The sequence below is a fragment of the Pleuronectes platessa genome, chromosome 1, assembly GCF_947347685.1.
Source record: "Pleuronectes platessa chromosome 1, fPlePla1.1, whole genome shotgun sequence".
NCBI lineage: Eukaryota > Metazoa > Chordata > Actinopteri > Pleuronectiformes > Pleuronectidae > Pleuronectes > Pleuronectes platessa.
The window spans coordinates 22910023-22932178 of record NC_070626.1 but is presented as its reverse complement, the minus strand read 5'-3'; the positions used below and the strand labels follow the sequence as shown (position 1 = coordinate 22932178).

At 40.3% G+C, this 22156-nt stretch overlaps 1 protein-coding gene across 1 annotated transcript in view; it reads right to left on the bottom strand.

Annotated features, from left to right (window-relative positions):
* Positions 1-22156, bottom strand: part of gpc6a (glypican 6a) — a 120011-nt gene that overhangs the window by 54559 nt on the left and 43296 nt on the right. The window contains exon 3 of the mRNA XM_053427186.1: positions 259-650. Within this exon, the coding sequence (XP_053283161.1) occupies positions 259-650 (392 nt within the window). The remainder of the gene's footprint in view (positions 1-258; positions 651-22156) is intronic.

Below are 22156 nucleotides of genomic sequence, written 5' to 3'. Positions count from 1 at the left end.
CAGCGTAATTCTATAAGATGATGGTAAATCCACTGAAGAGGTTTTTAAGGACACAGAACACACTAAAGAATGAACAGTTGGGCAAATCAAAAACAGAGTAGATTTTATAAATATTTACCACGTTTTTGTCTTGGGTTGGTCTAAGTTACCAACTATTAGAATAATAAAATAATACAAAACTACAGTTATATAAGAGATACAACACAGCAAGGACTGAAACAAAACAATTGTTAAAAGTGCCGTGAAAACCAAACTCACCTTGGCGACCCTGTTGGCGACTTCCCGGCCGACCATGAGGCCCTGCACGAACGTCCGTGCAGCGATGAAGGCCCTGGTGACCTGGGCCTTGAGCTTCCGGGGCACATCCCCAAAGGGCTTCAGCTGATCCGTGTACTTGCTGACGCACTCCAGGTAGTCGTCTGTGAAGTGGTACTGGGAGTTGAGCAGCTGGAACATGCGCTCCAGCAGCCGGGCCCAGAAGTCGTTCAGCATCTCCTCCAGGTTGACGTTGCCTCCCGTGTAGTAGCGCTTCAGCTCGGTGAACAGGTCCTGGAACACGTCCGAGTTCTGCATGTACAGCTTCCCGTACGTCCGCTTGAACATACTGTGGAGGGACTTCTCCGAATTGTCCAGGAGCTCCAAGAAAAACTCTAGAAGGATGGATGGTTTGGGGGGGGAGGAGGGAGGGATGGAAAGGAAACACAGCCTGGGTCATTATTCAGATATTTACTGTATCTCATGTCTTTTCCTAGAACGTGAACTGGACAAAGGGCTTCAGAAGCACCAGAAGGAAGGAACAATATACCGCTGGTGTATCTTAACTCTAACGGCACTTAATGGTTCTGTCTATAGAGGCAACTTATAGCAGCCAACAATAGGTACTTGATTATGTAAAGAAAGTCAGTCCGAAAGCATTAATTATTGAGCAGCAGAAAATAATGGGCCACAAGGACCATGAATGATTAATGTAAAGGTTCTGATTGCATACTGTAACAAAATATCATAAGTTTTAGACACTAGTATACATTATCATCCCGAGCGCCCGCCCCCCCCACCATTATTCCCACATGCATTCGATTCTCACTGAAACCATTTGTTTGTCCGCCGGGGCATCTGGCCCGCGAGCCTATAATTGAATATTGCGTTACAGTTTATTGAAAGAAGCTTCATTCGCATTGAATTATCTGAAGAGCGGCCAAATCGCGAGGTACAGAATTTAAACGTGACACCAGGACATCTGCTCCCTCGATATAACTGTGTTTGCCATTCGTTCAGTACACACACTTTACACTGCACAACACTGCCATTCAAACATACAAGGATAAGAAATGTTGTGTATGATCCCCTTGGAGCTTATTCAAAGATACATTTATAAAAAACTAAATGATTCTGCAGATATGAAAATTTGGGATTATTCAAAAGAAGATAAAACCCTTAAAAAAAATATTCTCTCTACGTTATATTATAAGTTTCAACATCTACAAAACTATGTCAATGCCTTTATACCCATTAAACTATAGCTGAGTATAGTTGGCTATTCATTTCTTTCCATTGTGTATTACATTCAATGCATGTTCACAGATAAAATAAATGATGTTTTATATCATTTCATAACATACAAAACGGTGCCTGTCGTGTAAAAACCTATTTATCAACATCCTGGATAAAATGAAGTGATATCTGCAGTCGTAGCAGCAAATGTGACCTTGTTGTTAGACACGTCAACAAGAAACAGATGTTGCTGTTATGTGTTTACCACTGTGTGAGATTGTGCCATTGTGATGTATAGAAAGTATACAAAGGTTCAGGGATCCATCTCGAAGACGCAGCAGTGAAGAGTCGTTTGAACTCGACGCTCCATACATTACAGAATTCACACTTCCTGGAGAACAATAACATTTTCTTATTTGATCGAATAACAAAACAAGTCAAAATACTCTAACTTTAGTTATTTAATTATGTGCCTTCTTTTGCATTGCATCAAAATTCATCAATTTACATCAACAGAAATGATTGTTTCTCCATCATCCGCAGCGTATGCCTCTCTTCCATGTGAGCACCTGATCTCTGGAGCATAACCTCAGCTAACAAAGACAAAAATCAGAGGAGCGAAAAAGCAGCATTAGCTGGGGAGTCTCGCTGAAGCCTTGCTAATAGGATCCCCTGTTCCTGAGTGCACAGGCATAATTGCAGGGAAGCTCATAACACAACTCTCCATGCACAAATGTCAAATATTCCTCCATCCTCCTTTGTCAACAAACACGCTGCAGACAGTTTACGTGTCAGGGTTTCTAATAAAGCATTCAGGGGCTTTTCTGCTGCTTGGATATTCTGGCTGCCTGACATTTCTTTGCGTTCGCTATAGCAGTCACACCCGTACTCCGCCATATCTCGTTCTAATAATACAATTCCTCTCTGTGATATGACTGAACCATACGGCGGGATGATTCACATCAGATGTAGCTGACATGTTTACAGTGAAGCGGAGCTGCACTGGATTCAATCAAGGAAAACAAATATCGAAGAAACGTCTGACAAATGCAAAACACGAAAAAACACTCGAAAATCGTGTTATCAGAAAGCATCATTTTAAGATCAGTATTTCATGACAATTCAACTTTATTTATTTTGATTCAGTTGGAGTTGAGACTGAGGTGAAGGAAAGGGAAATTTAAATTCTTTTGAGATACTGTACAAAAGGCCACTTAAAACAGGATTGAAAAATAAAGCATTTTTATTATTTCCAATTACTCATAAATCCATTTTACATTTAATTATTTTCTTTTAGAATATATCCATACTCTCGTACTACTACTCTTATATATATCCTCTGGTTCTAAATGCTAAATGTTCAGGTTTGCTAGCCCACTGGTTCAGATGACCAGCTTTGTATTCCTCATCTTTTTGTCAACCAGTTATCTTTTCTACGTGTTTGGAGGGTGAAAGCTTCTTTGGAGCTTAAAGACCTGACAACAACTATAAAGACTATTAGCTTTTTTGTTCAATTATGGACACATAAGCCCCTGTGTATTATGCATTCAATATTGTGTCTGTATTATTTTGAGACTGGTAACAGATCTGGCAATAGGGAAGCGTAAACATTTTATGTGGAAAAATTACCGATATTTAAATTTCTTAATTATTTCCAAATATCAAGGTTGAGGCAGATAAATTCTCTTCTCTACTTGGTTAGACAAGTTTCATTTGAGAAAACGATTCATGTTCTTGTTTTTGTTGGTCAGATGTTTAATTTCTGCCATTTGACATTGAGGGATTCTAAGAAGACTGTGTCCACACAGCAGCACTGAAGCCAATGAGGTAAACCAGTTCAAACTGACTCAGAAATCCATCTTTATTTTCACTGAAAGGAATGAACTTGCAGACCTTTTTTGAGGGCGCTGGAAATAAACACAAAACATTGTTACTAAGATACATAATAACCTGCAATTTGTCCCTTAGAATTACTCTTTACTTAAAGGCCTCCATGTCTGCAGAGGACATTAAAGATGATCTTGTCAATTGCAATAATGCTCATGAAAGAGAGAGACAAAAACCCGGCTTGTGAAAAAAAGGACAATCTGAACTCAAAAGATAAATTCTGTTCAGCACAGGCTAAATGTACACGGCCATTATTAATGTTTGAAGAGAGGGTAAATAAAAGGCTGCTGATAGACAATAACATGGACGATGTAATGTGATTAAATAACCTTTCCATCAGGCCGACATGAATGGCTTTGGTGGTGTTTTACCTCCAGGCAGGTGTAAGCCAGTCCTGACTGACATGATAATACAGTATGCAGTGGCTGCTGGATTGTGGTTATTGATTTCCCAATCAAAAGGAGGTTAAATGACTGACTTCAGTGGTCTTCTCCCTTTCAGGCCTTTGTGGATGCAAACCCTGTCTGATACGGAGCAGCAGCACTTCACAACCATGCAGGATTTTTCACATGAAGAGAAATTAAGATACAAATCAAGCAAACCCGTTGACTGAAAATTTAAAGTTATACAATCAGAAACCAAGAGTTCTAGAAGACACAAGTGAAAACTTTGTTATGACCATCTTCTTTCTCTTGCGTAACTGTGCTTTTATGTGTTTTCAAGGCCGGGTACTTGGAAAACTGAGGGCACTGAGGACTTCAGAGTTTCAGAGAGCAGCTAGAGCTCGCCAACTCATGAGGACAGAATTGCTCTCCGCTGGCCAATAGACATATTTAGCGAGGGAATCATCATTCAGATTCATTGACCTCGGATAACATTCAGCTGTTTGGCCCTTAGTGTCTTAATTCTTGGAAACACGGCAACACATGGGTGTATTCTCACTGACACAATACTTTCAGGAATCATCCTACATTCAGCTCCCTTGAGTGACGAACTTTATACCAATCAATCAAAGTCAGTTGGAAAAATACTTTATGTGAGATGTAGCAAGAAAATGGAAAAATCAAGCCGACAGAAGTTAAGTCCACTTCAATGCCAAATCTGAACTTATTCTGTAGAACGTTTTGTCTTCTTATTGAACTACATTAAAGTTTATTAAAATACAACAGAAGGGACACATGAGGTTAAGATTGCACTTGTGAGTCAAATACCACAATTTACATGATTTCTGTGAATACTGTACATCTGGATAAAGACACAAAATCACCAGTTCACTATAAATATATCATGTTCACTCCACAAAACATTTCAGATGGCATACAGCTGCTTTATAAATATTACTTATCTTTTAACCAACAGCTTTAAGCTTATTTTTCTTAGCCAAAATGATGAATAGACAATGAATAGAACGCTTAATAATGAATATAACAACTGTGGTAAAGTGAGCCACCACATTAGTGAGGGCACTAATTTAGGTTGGAGTTTGTAATTTTCAGTGCATACAAAATATGGTTCATACCCTTGAAGTAATTTTGAGTGTGAAGAATCAATTTTCTCTGAGAGCAGCACAAAGTGCTCCTTTGATATCTGGCCTAATTACTGTAAATAATTATGATTAATAAAGGTGACCTTTCTGTTGCTCTGATAATAACACTCTATCCACGGAAAGAAAAAACTGCAGTGAACCATTCATTTTACTTTTGCTATCACGAAACAATGGGATCTCTAAAGCTTATTATGATTCATTAAGACCAATTTTCAATTAATGGCACACGAGTGTTGAATAACCAGAGGGTAGCACTGTACACAGCCTACGAGACACAGCAGGTATTTATGAACCAGATTCAGCATCATGTGGGAACAATACATAACGAGTTTCATTCATTTGAATGTTTATTTGATCACAACAGCCTCCTTTGTATATAGAAATATCCATCAGTGTCTAATACAATTTAGATTTGACATAGATTGCATTATTCAAAGATGACAGTAGACAGATTGTTTCAGAACGGAAGCAGAAGCCAAACTATTACACACTATAACCCAGTTACACCCTGAGACCCAACTTGCAGAACTTCTAAAATATAGAAGTGGAGATAAAACCTGATCTGGTATTAATCACCCTCGGAGTATCTTCTCGTCCGATGGTCTCCTCACTGCCAAGAAGCTCATCCTTCTTTATTGGAAGAAGAAATAAGTACCCACTATAAAACTATGGCTAAATTAAATGATAGACAATTTGCCTTTATAGAGAATTTAATTTGTTCTCAAAAACAAACCCGGGGACATTTGAGAAGACTTGGAACCTTTTTCTCTCGGCTAATATCCTGCACGCAACCCACACGACATAGACACATGTTGGTAACTCATGGGGATGGGAAATGGAATATTCTGTTCATGCTCTGTTGCTTTTTTGTATTCATGGGGTTTCATGGTTAGTCCATTTGATAAAGCTTGATAAAAGTCCATTGTATGGATTGTCTCATATTGTGTCATCTAAGTTTCTTCTGTATGTTTGCTTGATTTGTGAGGGAGGAAAAAAAGAAGAGAAGAGTAGGGTAGCTATCTGGAAGCCATCTGTGTCTCTAATTCAACTCAACAAATATAGAAACGTCCATCATAGACCAACTCCACCCTCAAAGAGAAACCATAAATCTACTGATACATATAGAAATTGTCATTATAAATCAGTTTCATCTTTAATATCGACATTAGACCCCATGTGGTGCCGCGTGTCGACAGCAGCACTGGTTCTGATCTGAGGTGTTTGATACGAATGAAGGGAACCACTCTAACGGGCTCTAGCACTGGTGAGTGTCTGTGGAAACTGCTGCTGGTTCTTGTGGCGATTTTCTCAAGTGCAGTCCACATGAGTGATATCCCCAAGAAGGAGAAATGCTACAGGGAAACTTGGCAGTGAAAAATGACCATGTTTGTCAGTTGGTCTGCAGAAATAACCCAACAACTAAATTGTGCACATAAATTCATATTTGTCCCTTTAGATTGGGGTCTGTCAGTCAGCAATATTACCTAAGGCAGCAAAATACATAACTCTAGAATTTGTACTATTAAAACTGTATCTCACTCTGTCTGTCTTTCTTCCTTTTTATCCTTTAAAATAGGGTCAATGAGTAATACCCATAGGTGCACATACAACACAATTCAGAGAGGCCCTATCAGTCCTTAATGGTTACACCACTGTCTCTGTCAGACATTTCTTTTTCACACCATTCTAAATCTCTTTTTACTGGTCACCTTCAAGGTTGACCAGTAAATTGTGCTGGACTGGCACCAGACCACCTTCTGACCTTGTGATCCGGATCCTATTACAGACAGCGAGTGTGCCATATTCCAGGCTGGAAGACAAAAGGTGTCACATTTCACCCGCTGCTATATTCGGTGTATAATTGTATCCGAGGCAAACTTGGAACAGCTTTACTATATTTGAACGTTGGTTAAATTACATATCTTTAAAACACTGAAGGCGCTGATCCAGAAAACGTAAACAGGATTGAATCAGGTTTGTTTCTGTGTAGGTGGGAGAGCAGTGGAGAGGCAGAGGCACCTGTCAGGGAGATTACACCACATGTGACAGCCGGGGCGACTACACCACTATTGAGGCCACTGTAGCTGGTGGAGAAATTGACCGTCTATAAAAAGCACTTTCCCTTTGATTGTGAGGAAGTGGCACCGACACCTGATGTATGTCTTTGATGTTTGAGATTGTTGACAACTTAACAAACAGCAGACGCATGTGTAGCATGAGTGGAACACCGCAATTTTTTACCGTGTGACTTAGATGCTCAGATGGAAATACGCTTTTCTGCCCTCATCTGTATTTCCCTTCGCTCTGTTGAACCCATCAGTCATTCCTTTTCCCTTTTCTCTTTCTTTGCTGGAGATGAAATGTCGCAGTGGAATTTGAAATACAAAGATATACTGAAAATGATGATTTATTTGTATACTGTGGATTAACAAACCATTTCCAACAGCTAGTTCAGGAACACACTAATTGAACTTCTGCATAATAAGTAAAAAAGTTGAGATGTTTAATTCCACTGTGACATATTTAAAACGTTGTGCACTGTGCACATAGGTGAGCAGGCAGAACAAGCCCCAGTAACTTCCAGCTCATCGTCAATCACAGAGTTTTTATATTCTACAACAGATACATGAAATTACAGATTTTTGTTTTATAGATCTCTCTATTAGTCATTATTACAAAAGCTACAACAAAATATGTTTGTGTGTGTGTGTGTGTGTGTGTGTGTGATTATATTATTTGTTACCCTGAACAGACTGTGAAAATTGGCAAACAATCCTTAAACATGTTTTGGTGGTTTGCCCTTATTTGTGTATAATTCATTTCTAATTAGAAGCAAACCAAAACAATAATCAGAACTAAACGTTTAAAAAAACAAAAAAAAACATAAATACATTAAAACAGTTTGTTCTGACAATTGTCTTTCTACTTGGACGGAGGGTTTTATTGACTCTCTATGTTAACTCCCTCAACAAATATCTTGTGAACCGGTCTATGATGACTTGCATTGAAAAATATGTCTTCAGGGTCACAAGCAGGACAAGTTTGTGGAACTGAACACAAACACGACAGTAACTTTTCTCCCAAAACTCAAATCACACATTTCTTCAGGGTCACATTCTCTGCTTTCTTTTAGGGATTAAAAAAAAAGGTTGAAATTGTAAAACACATATGAAAACAGCATCAGTGTTGCTGAAGGGAGCACGGCCTAATAATTTGAAATGAGTTTTGAAAGAGCAGAATTGCTGCAAGACGTTATACAAAGTTATAACTAGTTCCTACTCCACCACATACATTTTATCCCTAACTGCACATTGCATTGCTTCTAATTTCCTTCACATGAGGACCCTGACTAAATATTTGTCCACGATTCATTAAACATTCACAAACATCTGTTTTCAATCACATCCATGTTGATGAATCCCAATCATGCCATAACGGGAAGCACCATAACAAGCCCTTAATTATCCTGAATTAACATATCCTTATGACACTGGATGAGAGATGTCCCATTAGGCCATAGATAATTCCCCAGGCAATAGTGGGAACTTAAAAAATCCAACTATCTTGAGCAGAGGCACAAAGAGCCGAAGGGACACTGGATCTCCCAGGTTGTGTTCCCGAAATGAATAAAACCAGAGACGTTATAGGAGAGAGACAAACAGCCACATCAAGATGATGCATGCAAAACCTTGCACATTTGTGAGTGAAGCATAACCGGTGGAAAAATGGTTTTTAAACCTTATTCCAGCGAAAAATAACTTGATTTATTTTGTTTATTCAGATTTGATACTTTAATTTATGAAAGTGAATTTACGGATTTGTCCTCATTCATTTAAGCAGGATTTGCTTTCCGGGAAGTAATGGCCCGTGGGTTTTGGCAAGTAGAGCCCTGATGGTGGTTAGTGTCAGCGATGTTACACAGTGTTCAGGCACAGACTGATCACATTTAATTCCCGCTTTCCCAACAACTTAACTTTGTATCGACTTAATTCCACTTAAAAAAAAAAGTCCACTTTGAAAAAAATACTAGTTTTTCAGTTCTCAATACTTGTTTAGCATCTCTTCGAGTGGGTACCTTGATTTTTAAGGCATTCTGTCTTAGCCTTAGAAAAAGTCTCCTATCTTTTTATTCGTTATATCAACAGTTTATGAACTTAATTTATTGAGAATGTATGCTTTTTGCTATACATTCTCTTCCTACAGACGAGTCCTGATGAATGATGCAATTATTAGATTGATCTCAGGCAATATATATGTATTGTGCATTTTGTCTGTTCAATAAACATTAACATAACAATATGTGAATAATGTGACATCAGAGTATAATCATCATCTCATAATATCCGTACATCCTCATCTATCTTATCCTGCTAAATCTTTTCTCACACTGTTGACTACATAGCTCGACTGCAGCTCACTGTTACTCTGCTTGATGTCAGGCAGCGGTGCATGACAATTCCGGATTTTCCTAAGGGATCTTTCAAATCAACATCAATGCAATATCCCAAAACTCAAATGTGCTTCATGTTTCTTTCATCCCAAAAAGAGTGAGAAAAATTCACAATTGAGAATTGAGATGCAGAGCATGAATAGATTTACAGCTATGTGTGCACTTGAGTTATATCTCTCGACGCCACTTTTACTGTATTTCAGACGTCTCTTTATTGGCATTTAAAAACTGCGAAGGGATAAAAAGCCGCCGAGCTTCGACATTTGAAGTCGACCTGAATTTTTCTCTCTGCTCCTGCTTCGATGAATTCATTCCAGCCGTGAACAGGGACCTCGAAATTAATTGTTTACATGAAACGTACACAGAGCAGATATTGATTTAACGGTGGGTCAGTTCATCACCCATTGTTCATCAATCATAATCAAATTCACTTTAAACCATGAGTGAGAGAAAATAGATGAGTGAATACATGAATACCAAAGCCCTCAATCCCCAGGCAATAACACCCGGTGCACTTTGATGACAATGCATTTTACACTGATGACATTCTCTGCAATGATGCTGCACCGAGCCGGCGACCAGGTGTTAAAAATCCATTCTGCACACACACTCTGATGCATATCAAACCGGAGCTGACAGCATCGATACCTGGGACTGGTAATTAAAGCCAAGTGTTGCAACATAAAGAGGAATGGGAGGCAGGTTTCTCGCTGCCCATCAATCACACAGTGGCAGCCCATTTGAAACATCTTTAAAATGAAAGTTGCAGCACCCACTGCCTTATACAAAGAGCCATTGTTTTCTGACAGCTAAGTGAATCTCTGCTGGAATCGTGGGGAGAAGGGGTTGAGTGTGGAGGACTTTCATGCAGAGAGCTGACACACAGAATTGAGAAGGAGCCTGTTCTCTGTTCTCAAAGAAATAACTTTGGCTGTACTCGATGCTCTCTGATAGCAGCAGGGAGGGGGTTCACATGCTCGCCTCGGATAATGGGCTCTTAGACGTGATGGCACAAAGCCAGCGCGCCAAAACAGACACATTCCACAATTCGGCATCTGTTGCATTAAAAGATGTTCGGTGGAGTCCAAATGTACCATCTGGCTGCAGGATGAGTGGGAACCCATGCAGGTTTCATCCGCTGATTTGTAAGTTGGTTGGGAGACAATTTGTGTCCAATAATTTGCACAAATGCATCAGTGAAATAAACAAAGAAAAAAATGATCATCCTCATTACCCGCTATTCTGTCTAAATGTGAATTTAATTGCAGGAGCTAACTGCTGCCGTCAGGTAGAAAGAAGAAAAAACGGGCAGAATCCAAAGCAAAGGAGATCCCGCAGTTCTTTATCAACTCAAGTTTCTACAGAATGAATTTAAAGCAAAACAACCGGTAAATCAGGGAGGATGATTCATTATTCTTATGCTCATTATACTTTTAAACCATTAAATTAAACTCATATATCCCCAAGAGCAGCCCAACACGTGAATATAAATGTTTCAGGGCCACTTCAGTACATTTTGCATTCCTCATGACGTACTGCTGTCAATGGTATTCTTTTTATGTTAACAGACCTGCACCTTTGTCAAAACATCACCTTCAATAAAAATGGAGCCAAATCAGTTGGAGCTGATTTCAATAGAGAGTCACTTTTTTGTACCAACACCTGCAGTGTGGTGCCGGCTGCAGCGTTAGAAGCAGCAGGCGGCGCGATAAAAGAAAAACTAAATCATTTAAATAGAGCAGTGATTTGTGAATGCCTCCAGTGTGAATACGACAGGACAATGGTCGTTTTAAACTTGCTGAGTGATGATGTGAACCAGGAGGGAGTTGCCTTTTAAATAAAGCATAGTGGTAAAGCACAGGAAAGGGGCCGACGCCGAGGGCCATGACTTTGGTATAATGAAATAAGAGAGAGAGAGGAGAGGAGAGGAAGTGGTCTTTGTTGACTGATGATTCAATACGCTCCAATGAATGGAGACAATGGTTTCAACACAACCATTGCATGTGCAGTACACAGTTATCCAGAGATACCAAATGTGGCCGATACAATATCTCTTATTGATTGTGTGTGAGGTAATGTGACATGTTGACCATTAGATAGCCAACTAGCTCATGGCGGTTTCTACGCACTGAAGTCTGGACAATTTCCTGAAATTGTCCAAAGTGGCTGTATGTGAGAAAGCAAATGTCCAAGTCAGTTGCTCTGGACTTTTCCTGGATTCAGCCCCCCCGAGTAAAGCATCTGGAACATCTCCGGAGTGAGGCCATGTGAGGATACACTTCACAGCGAGTGAATGGGATTGTTGTTGCTTCTAACACGTGATGGATGCAAAACTGGAAGAATCCAAATATCTCAGGATGAAAGACGAGACGCCATTCACACAGAAGACGCCGACCAAGACGTCAATAATGTGCTGCGAACAAAAAGCACTGCCATTCGAGCTCCTGCAGGCTCCACTTAGGCACCGACCCCTCCTGACTTTCCTGCTGTTGTGAACACGTCTCACCCGCGGCGCCCCCTGCTGTGTTCTCCGTATGTGAAAATGCAATCTTCTAATGCTCTCATTTTGTATTGACGGTTCGTGTTTCCCTCTCTTTCCTAAAACTCTGATAATAAATTGTCGAATCCAATCCGTGAAACACAACGTTGCCCTTTTCTGACATGCTTATCAAAGAGAGGACACCGAGAACAAACCAAGAAGTGAAACTATAAGCCAGAAAGTGAGTATTATGGTTTGGAAGGTTGTGATGATGTTGTGTAGCTCGCAGAGTTTGTCAGTTTAGATATTTTTTTTACCCTGATCTGTGTCGAAACAACAAACCTCAGCTCTTCTAGCCCCATTCATCAGCCCTGCCACCCACCGGCAGCAGGTGACAGGGGTGGGAGCAGACGAGTGCAGGCTACATGGGGCTTTCCCAGTAAACCACAGGAGCTGGGGAGGGGGGGGGGGGTCTGTTCACTCCAGAACATGCAGGCCAAGAAACAGTGTCACACGTTTCTCTCCTCCCCTACACTCGGGAAATTATATTGAAATGTTTTATTTTCCGATTTAAATTCAGGTTCCTTAAAGTTGTACAGTATAATAAACAGTAAAATATTAACATTAATAAAAGTCTATATTGATAAGGTTGTTATAGTTTGATTAAGTTTGGGCAGCAAAGGCAGGGAAGGTTGGATTGATGGGAAGAAGAAACCAACCTTCGATACTGAGTTATTTCATTCCAGCCATTTCAAGGATGCTGGTGCACAGATGGAAAGCACGAAGGCAGGGATTTCAGTAACTTCAGAAAAAGTGAAATAGGGCCATTGTTTTGTCCTTGGAGGCGAATTTGAGCTGCCATGTATTTGCATCTTGCAACTCACGAGGACATCTGTTTTCTCTCGGGAGAATCTTAACTCTTCTCTGCGTTGCTAAACTGACGGCACCCTGTGGGGGAGACCTCTGCTTTGTAACAGGAAAGAAAGGATGTGATGTGATGGAGCGATGCTCGACCCCAACACGCCCACTGATAACGTATTCCTTCCTAATCTCAACCGACCCACTGTGAGCCTTTGTTCTCAAAAACAACAACAACAACAACAAGGGCAATCTCTCCGCCTTGTGTGAGTGTGTCATTCATCATGATCCACGTTCTGTGCATTCGATTTATCAACAAAAAGGCCCAGCTGGTTGTTTTGGAAATTACTAAAATAGAATTTATTAAATTAAAGTGTAATAAAAGAGGAAAACGTGACAAAGATGGGTTTTATTTTAAACCTATATGATGTGCTAAGTTTCAATTTTCACACTTTAAACATATAAATATATATATTTACTGTATATAAAGTGAATTCATCACATGATCGTGCCACAGTGGCAGTGATACAACCTGGCTGTGATAACAAGGCTAATGTGCAATAAAGAATACATTATTATAAAAAATACCCAAATTCATGATAATTGCCATATTCAATTATGAAAGAGCTGTTACATGACAGAGGATGTTTGGCTTGTGTTATTCAACAATGGCCAATAATGAAAGATACAAATACTAATAAACTATTCAGCACAGTCGTTGCAAAAGTAGGTCTACTGTCCCCGTGCAGTGGGTTCATTAACTAAGTATGTCATTATATTGTAGCTATACTCATCAGCTCCAGCATTAAAACAGCTCTTAATGCTGCAGTAAATGTAACCTGCTTTCCATGGGTTATTTGATACTGTGAATAGAGTGCGTTAAATAGATATAAAGTACAAGCTAACTTAACCTTGTTGCCTGAGACGGTGCAGTAGAGACTCTGAATCCGACCTTTGGGGATAATTTCCCTTCGCAACCACCTACAGTATCAACCAAGATTAAGCTTTGAGGAGTTCCTGTCACTGTCTCAAAGCACTAAAATAATTGTCCTTGAGGAAATTAATTACCTTTGTGCACTGTTGCACTGTGTGTGGGAAGTGATTTAGAGTTAATGAAAGCTGAAGCTCTGTCATCTCTCCCACTGTCCTTCATTTTTCAGGCTAATAAAGTCAGCCGAACGGGGCGGGTCCCTCCACGTTGCTCTGAGCCCAGTGTGTTTGTGCACAGGAGGATTTAACAGATTCTGTTTTTTTGTCTCTTCTCTACAAGAAGATAATTCTGTTCAAGTAAAAATTGGGGGTGAAATCATCTCGGTCATACAGATGTATTTTTTTCTAATATCTTTGCAAAACAAGCAGCAGTTTCCATCACAATGAACATTAGTAATTTGTGAAATTAATGAGCAAGGGCAAATTGCATTACACTTTTAAGATCAAGATAAGATTATGAAGGATGTGACAATTCAGAGTGCTATCAGAGGAAACTGTCGGAGCAATTAAATAAAAAAAAAAAAGAAATTATAAAATCCCAGAGCGTTTGCCAACCTCGGAGTCTGCCGGCGTTCAAACAGTCTGGAGAAAGTTGCAGGTCTGAAATTAGAAGGGGATGTTTATCGGCTGATACGCTTCCCCTCGGAATTGCAACATAACTGCACCAGCTCCTATTAACACAATAAAGAATGCACGCTCGCATAATCACCACCAAACAATCGAGCACATCAGGACACTTCAGACAGAGAAACAGGTGGAGAGAATAGGCTGCTATTTTTAACAGCGCTCTAAATCGTCCAACCAAATTGAACTGTTTCAAGGAATCGTACCCGACTTGAGAGAAAACCATCTCACAGACAATGTCCTTATTCCCCTCTAATGCGTTGAGTGACTGCACCTCACCCGCTCCCATTGCAGCGTGATCCTCTTATTTGTTGTGAACAGGGCCCATCAGCCCGAGGCTCAGGGATAGAGGGTGAAATCCTCCACTTTCCCCCCCGACTGCAGTGTCTTGCGTCTGAGGGGATGTGAAGGTGAGGCGGAGCCGAGGTGGCTGCAGGCGAGCGACGACTGCCAGGCACAAACTAATTAGCATTGGACTGTGTTGAACGGGGGGGACATTAGCGGAGCTGCAGTTAATAACAGCTACAGCAGCAACATAGTTGATGGGGCAGGAGCTTATAGAACAGTTGTAGTGACTGTGGCCATCGTTTGTCTTGAAGCAGACATCATTTCTTCTGTGAACGGGAGGAATAACGTGACCCCAGTTTTTGAAATGCCATGTTTGCCCCCCCCCCCCCCCCTCCACATGTCTGTTTGATTTACTCACTGAAATTGCACTTGACAGATTTTTCTGTCCCGCTGCCATATCCAGGTGACAGATATGAGACCATGTTGAAAGGCTCATTTGACTTAACTTCAGTTATTACCAAGCTGTCGCATGAATAAGCTTTATGGGCACCAGGAAGTGGTTGGCCAAGATTTTCAGCCTAGGTTTCTCGCCTCAAGGGCAACAAAGAGGATGATCAATGTTATTTCTAGAGGCTGTTGTGGTCACATACATAGACTGTGTATAAAGATGGACAGAGCCGGAATAACCCGAATATGAACCCTGCTATCTTGCGCATTTGGAGCCGGCGTCTACACAATAGAAATCGGAAAATGGAGCTGTGGTAGTGACGTACCGTTGATATACGTGCTCGACCAATAGGCAGCCAGTCTCTGCTCAGAATAATGATGTTTCACCCTGTTTTTACATCAGCGAATACCAAACTTACTGGAACATTTTTCACTTGAACAAGCATCAGTGTTGTAAGAACTAACAAAAGTGATAGAAATCTTGGACAAAAACTATTTGATGTTTACTTTGACTTGTTTTAGTTTGGTCCACGTCCCATCCACTAGCACGGTGGAGATGGGAGCTGTTATACATTACAGTCACCCACAAGGTGGTGATTATGATGCTTTGGCTTCACTTTTGGGGAACCGTCATGTCGTCCATCTTTATACTCAGTCCATGTCCACATAACGTAGACGCATTCCAGTGGCAATCCAAGGTATTGGGAAAAAAGAAAATCCTCTGTGGCCCAAAAAAGCATTTTCTCCACAGCCTGTCTTTAGAGATATATGTAAAACTAGAGTCAGGATATCTAAAACTACAAACAAGGCTGATTATTTCTCTGTATTGTGACTTTTTTAAGCATAAAGATTAATATCTGTAACATTTTCAAACACTAATCCACACGTGCATTCAGCTGTTTTATTTATCTCTTTTATTTATAAGTGAAAATTATCATAAAAGTCACAAGAACTGAACATAAACCAAAGATGAGGCAGTAAAGCACAGTGCTGTTTGCCGTAAAGAAGTAAATACAACATTATTTATCATCGGGTCGTAGGAAGAATCATGATCTTAAGCCGGGTTAGTGTATTAATAAGGCAGCAATTATCATAAAAAAAAATTTTTTGTCACACACCCATTAAATACAGAAATAGCATCGTTTAAATGGCTTTCATTTTCCGCCACCCTGACCTCCTCCCCCTCTCCCCCGTCCTCCCTCAGGCCAACATCATTTTGTTTTGCACATCACTGCCGGCAGCAGGTCGTGAAACGAAGCAGATGCCCATTTGCCGAGCGACAGTGGGCAGCTTCATCCCAAGTATGAACATTTAATTGAGCAGTCATTTCTGCGTCGCTCGGCCTGTTGCCTAGCTGCCAGGGCCCTGCTTCCCTCTGACGCAGTGTACTGGCTAATTATTAAAAGATTGACAATAAGACATTGCACATAACCTCTTGGAGCGTTCAGGAATGAAAGGAGTTGTGTAGTTTTATGTGGGTTTTCTTCCATCCAGTATTCCGTATTCTTCTGTAATTTATCTTAAAAGTCCAGGTTTTCCTTCAAAGCAGATCTTGATCGACCTTTTCACGAGATCGTGCTGCGTTCACACACACACGCTGAAGCAACAGCGCCGGCACAAAGTTTGATGCGATGAAAGAATCCAAAAGGCCAAATCATGTTTAAGTGGCATTTTGATGACATTTCTTTGGCCTGTTTAACCTTTGGCGAGCTTCATTTTTTCTCGTGTATTACATCTCATCCATGCAGACCACTTTCTCATTCCGTTCAACACCGAACACTTTTTCTGAGACTCTTCACCCGTCTCTCTGCAGAAGCCCCAGGGTAAATGCACCAGGAATCACAAATACATCAATACAGCTCGAAGCAGAGAAAAGTAGAATGTGAATTCACTTGTGCTGCAGATGAAATGCATGGGAGTGCAGTCTTTTTTAAATTGTCTGCATGTTGGCATGACACACAATGGAAGTAAGCAAAGGATCTTGGTATTCACTGGTTAGACGAGGGTAAACAGGCTGTGTACATGGTGTGAGCCTGGTAACTCCAGGGAGGAAAGAGAGGGATAAGTATTCTGGCAGAGGATCTCTGTTCGTTTGGCTCGGACCAAGAGTTGTTACTCTGCTCTCTAAGGCTCATCGTTGTCTGTTCAGAACATTCGAGTCTGAGTTAATTCTTGCTTTGGGCTAAAGGGAAATGTTTTTACAGCTGCCTAGAGGACAAATGTTCCTGACATCTGCTCAGAAAGGGTTTATTGGCATGATGTGCGTGAGACTGCCTGAGAGCACCGCTTGTTTATCAATATCAGGAAGTTGAGTGGTTGTCAACACACAAGGCAGAAGCGCTGAAATCGAGATAAAAGATAGGTGACAACTGCTACGTGCACAATGTAAGAGAAGCTGTTTTTTCCCTTCGTCTGTGCAAATGGCAAATGAAACTAATCAGAATCCAAATCTAAAAATGTTGATGCTTCTCTGACTTTTCGTGTAGTGTCTCAATTTGGTTTTCAAGCACAATGTTGCAACAGCTATTGGAAATGGATTAAAATGGAATTCGGTCCAAACGTTCCAGTCCCCCTCAGGATGACTTGTAATAACATTGGTGTTCGCTTAACTTTTAATTAAAGAAACTTTGAGCAGCTTCAAATTTATTTTGAAGGAACACTGACTTGGAGGACGGACATTCCAACTATGCCTGTTCTTGGTCTGTTTCAGTTATTTTGGTGAGTGGCTGCGATTTCCTGTGAGAAGTATTTCACTGTAAGAGTTTCAGTCAACTTGTTCATATACTTATACTCATGAAAACTGTATCATTGCTCGGACACGGAGCCCAAAAACTAATTTATCGTCATGTGCCTGCAGAGGGCGCTGCTTTTCATTAGAAGTTAAATAGTGATGCTTTAAGGTCAATTATCTTGTAAACATTTAAATTTGTCAAATATTTACAAAACCACCGACATCCCCATGTCTTATAGCTGCACTTTATATTTGGCCAAATGTTAGCAAGCTTGGTATATGTACCAAGTCAAGTTTACCTATATATATATATAGTAAATGTGCTTTTACATGCTAAACATTGTACAGCCTCAGAGCAGCTAGCAGGCTGTGGACTCCTGTTTTGGTAGAATCAAGATTAAAATGACCTAAACTACTCTGAATTGTTATTAAAATGGCTGATATAAACGAACACCAACACACACACACACACACACACACACACACACACACACACACACACACACACACACACACACACACACACACACACACACACAAACCCACCCCGCAGTTTCAGTGCCTGCACTGTAGTGATCTATAAAACTAACCACTCAGCACCGAATAAAACAAGAAACTTTTCCCATTATGGTCTGCCTCAGTGATTGGCTGCTCCAGCAGGGACTCGGTCTCCCTCCGCGAGGTGCAGAGCCTGTTCTTGGCTCAAGCAAATGCTACAAACCATTCACAGTAGCTAGTTGGCTTGTTTTTGTAGTTAATGAGGCTTGAAGAGTTTTAGGGATGAGAAAAATAGAGCACTTTCTCACACATCACTTTTGTAGAGAGAAATGGACACTACTCTGCGTCCTGTGGAAGGCCACACTTTGCTTCAGATGTAATGAGACACTGCACAAGTGGGTGCAGAAATAAACGCTGTTCGGTAGACGCATGAATCTCAGAGAAGTGTTAGATCTATATTTAATATTCATAGAGGGTGGATCTCACGTCTGACCCAACATATAATGAGATAGTTTCTAGTCTGCAGAATAGGATAAGCAGACAGAGAAAACTGAATGAGATGGATGGAAAAGTAAAATATTCAGAAACAGAATGACAATGACATATCTCCACTTTCTACAACTGATTTTGTGAATTTGATTTGTTCTTAAAACTGAAATAAAACAATCAGCATTCACTGAGTGTTTCAGTTGATGCTGTCGTCTGTGTAAACAGAACTCACTGTATAATATAATACAAACTGCGTTAAACAGGTGCTGATTCAATTTGTCTGTTTTCATTGAACTGCATTACATAGCGAGCTCGTTCTTGTTTTTCTCTTGTTGGCTGTGTATCCAAACAGGAGCCGTAACAGTGCACAGTGACCTCCAGGAACCGATCACAGCCGGCTCCTTTCTCCAGGTCATTATTATTCAACCCTTCACTCCGCTCTGTTTCTTCTTCTCCTACTCGGTCAGAACAGTCGACAGATTCTCTCTCCACGTCTCTTTCAGCTGGACCTCGCCTCCTGACCTCTACCCAGTCTCCCGACAAGAAGCACAGCTCGTACCGAGTCACTGCTTGTTGCTCGTATGTGTCTTGTCTTGTTCGTTGTGCGATGAGTCAGCCGCTTCCCTTGTCGATGTTTGAATAAAGCCCCTCTCATTGCAGTTATGCTAAATTCCAAAACAGCAAAAAAGAAACAGAATACATGCAGTGTGTGACAGAGCTCAGGTACTGAGAGGTACAAAAGACAGGATTGAGAGAAGTTTGTAAAGCCTGTAGAGCGTTAACAGTGACCACCTGCTTCTAGAACGGCTTTGGTGTCAGAACAACTTTTACCATTCATATCCTCCAAGAAAGTATCAGGAAAGTCTTAAAAAGAAAAAGAGTTGAAGCCTGGAACTAAGCCGACAAGCTACGAGCTGAATCATGACCATAAAATATTTGATTTTCATTCCATGAACCATAGTGAATGATCTCTTTTCATTGACTTCCAGCTCTTCTTTAATTTAACATTGTTGTTAATATAGTGTTGCAATGTAACGTAGTTTGTGCTTTGTATGTGTACAGCGTAAAAAAGGGTAATTATGGTTGTTCTGTGGCAATGTAGCGCTGACAATCTGATTGTAGCCAAAAGGATTTTCGCAGTTATGGTAAAGATTTCCATGGTAACAGCTAGCACTACAAATTAGATATGTCACTAACACACCTGAGGATTGTGGGTAGTGTAGTACTTTCACGGATAAAACAATTTTTTCTTAAAACACAGATGATATGATTTGGACTTGTGGCCTCGACAGGAGCATTAAACATTGTCTCACAATCTTGTAGTTTGCAGTAATTCTACCTTGGATGGGTAACCTATTACGGCTGAAAGTCAAAATCTCTAGTATTAAAAACTGGTTGTTTATTCACTAAAAACTGACTGGTGTCTATTTATTGTTACTTCCTCAAGACAGAAGTCAACAGATGCATTAACCTATAAATAAATTAGCTAAATATAAATATTGTAAAAGTGTGTTTAAAAGACATGTGTGCGTACAAGTATTACTGCTCAAAAATAAAACTTAAAGCAAATTTCCGCGAGAACCCATGAAATATTGAGGATGTTACAAAACTTCCAACTACCGAGACAGCAGAGCTCTGCCAGTGTCCTCCACCCAGTGACTGGAGAATACTGAATGTTAGTGTTTGAGGAATAACTTTATACAGACCTGTCTGACGTCATAGAATTGCACAAAATATTATTATTGCACAACCACTGTAATATGGCAAACACCCATTGGTTTCATGTTGTGGAGAATTCCTGCTTTCAATCAATAAATTCAGCAACAACAGATTCATGTCGAGTGATCATAGAGATATAGATAGATAGATAGATAGATAGATAGCTAGATAGCTAGATAGCTATATAAAGATATAGATATATAGATATCACATGGTCATTTGATCATACTGAAGATGCTTTGGAAAATTGAACATTTTGCAGAACTAATGGGAAATGTAATTGTTAAATGAGACATTTCCTGAACTCAAAGTGTTTTACTCTCCTGAGACGATGGCACGTCCCCAAGCACTTTCTCTGGTGTTGATTTTTAAAACGGAACATACTGTAACATTTAGTTTCATCAGATAAAACATCAAACATCAATTATTAATACTCACTAATCGCAACAGCACATGATACAACTGTTAAGACATGGCACAATGCTTTACTGTCCTCCGTAATAATCAGTAAAGACGAATGACCTTTCTATCAGATCCATTTGTAGTAGACTAAATTATTGTCAAACTAATTTGTGGGATTCCTACTACACACGGTTCAGCGGTAGAAGTGGATATGTGAAATATTATATGAAGTATCTCTTGGTACCAGACGGAGAAGTGCAAAATCTAGGTTGATGTCACTTTTCATTATAGCTTTGGCTCTGAGTGCTAACAGATTCGAAATGAGAATAACCTGGTGTGTGTATGAGGCCGGGTTCAGTTCCCTGCAGGTTCTTCCCTGCTCCCTCTCCACTTTCGTGCTCAGATTCTGTCCTATCAATTAATGCCATACCATCTGGAAACATCTTTAAAGACAAATTCAAAAAGATCTGATCAATAATCTGGAGCTGTGACATTGGAAAGCTCCTTATCGCTGCTTGAGGACGGAATCAATTTTACTTGCACGAACACACCCGGACAAACTGTCGGTGCTCGGATTGATTTGCAGCAAATGTAGAGCATCCGATTCTGAAAAGGTGGAAGAGAACCCGAACATTTCTGCATGAATTGTCCATCATGAGTTTGTTATTATCAATCGAGATCAACGCTAAATCAGAGCTCTTTTAAGCTTACTAATTATTAAAGGACCAGTGTGTAGAATATAGTGACATCTAGTGGTGAAGTGTCATGTTGCAGCTGAACACCCCCTCACCTCACCCTCCCCTTCCAAACACGAAAGAGAACGTGTGGTTCAGTTGTCATTACAACTCTGTTTCTGGCAAAAGATTCCTTTCACCTAAATCTCACCCACATTTAATAAGCAATCTTCACCTTCACTGTAAATACTGCACGGAACCCCTTTACTTTGCTCTTCATAAAATATTGCAGGATTTTATCTAATTACTGTAAAATAATTAAATATTATACCACGATCCTTCTCCTGCATATAGTTGCCTAGGGGCAGAACGCATTGGCCTTCCAATGACACTAAACCATTCTGCCAGGAAAGCAGAGATGTAATTAATTCCGAGTAGAACATTATAAAGCAGTTACCAACTTTACTACAGCGCGACTTGGCTGCGCACCGGCACTCGGAGGCGGCGCTGCACTTCCTCTCCCGCGCTCAGTTAATTATATTGACACAAGCCACCTTTGCTGAGGGCATCTCGGTGTCTTTTT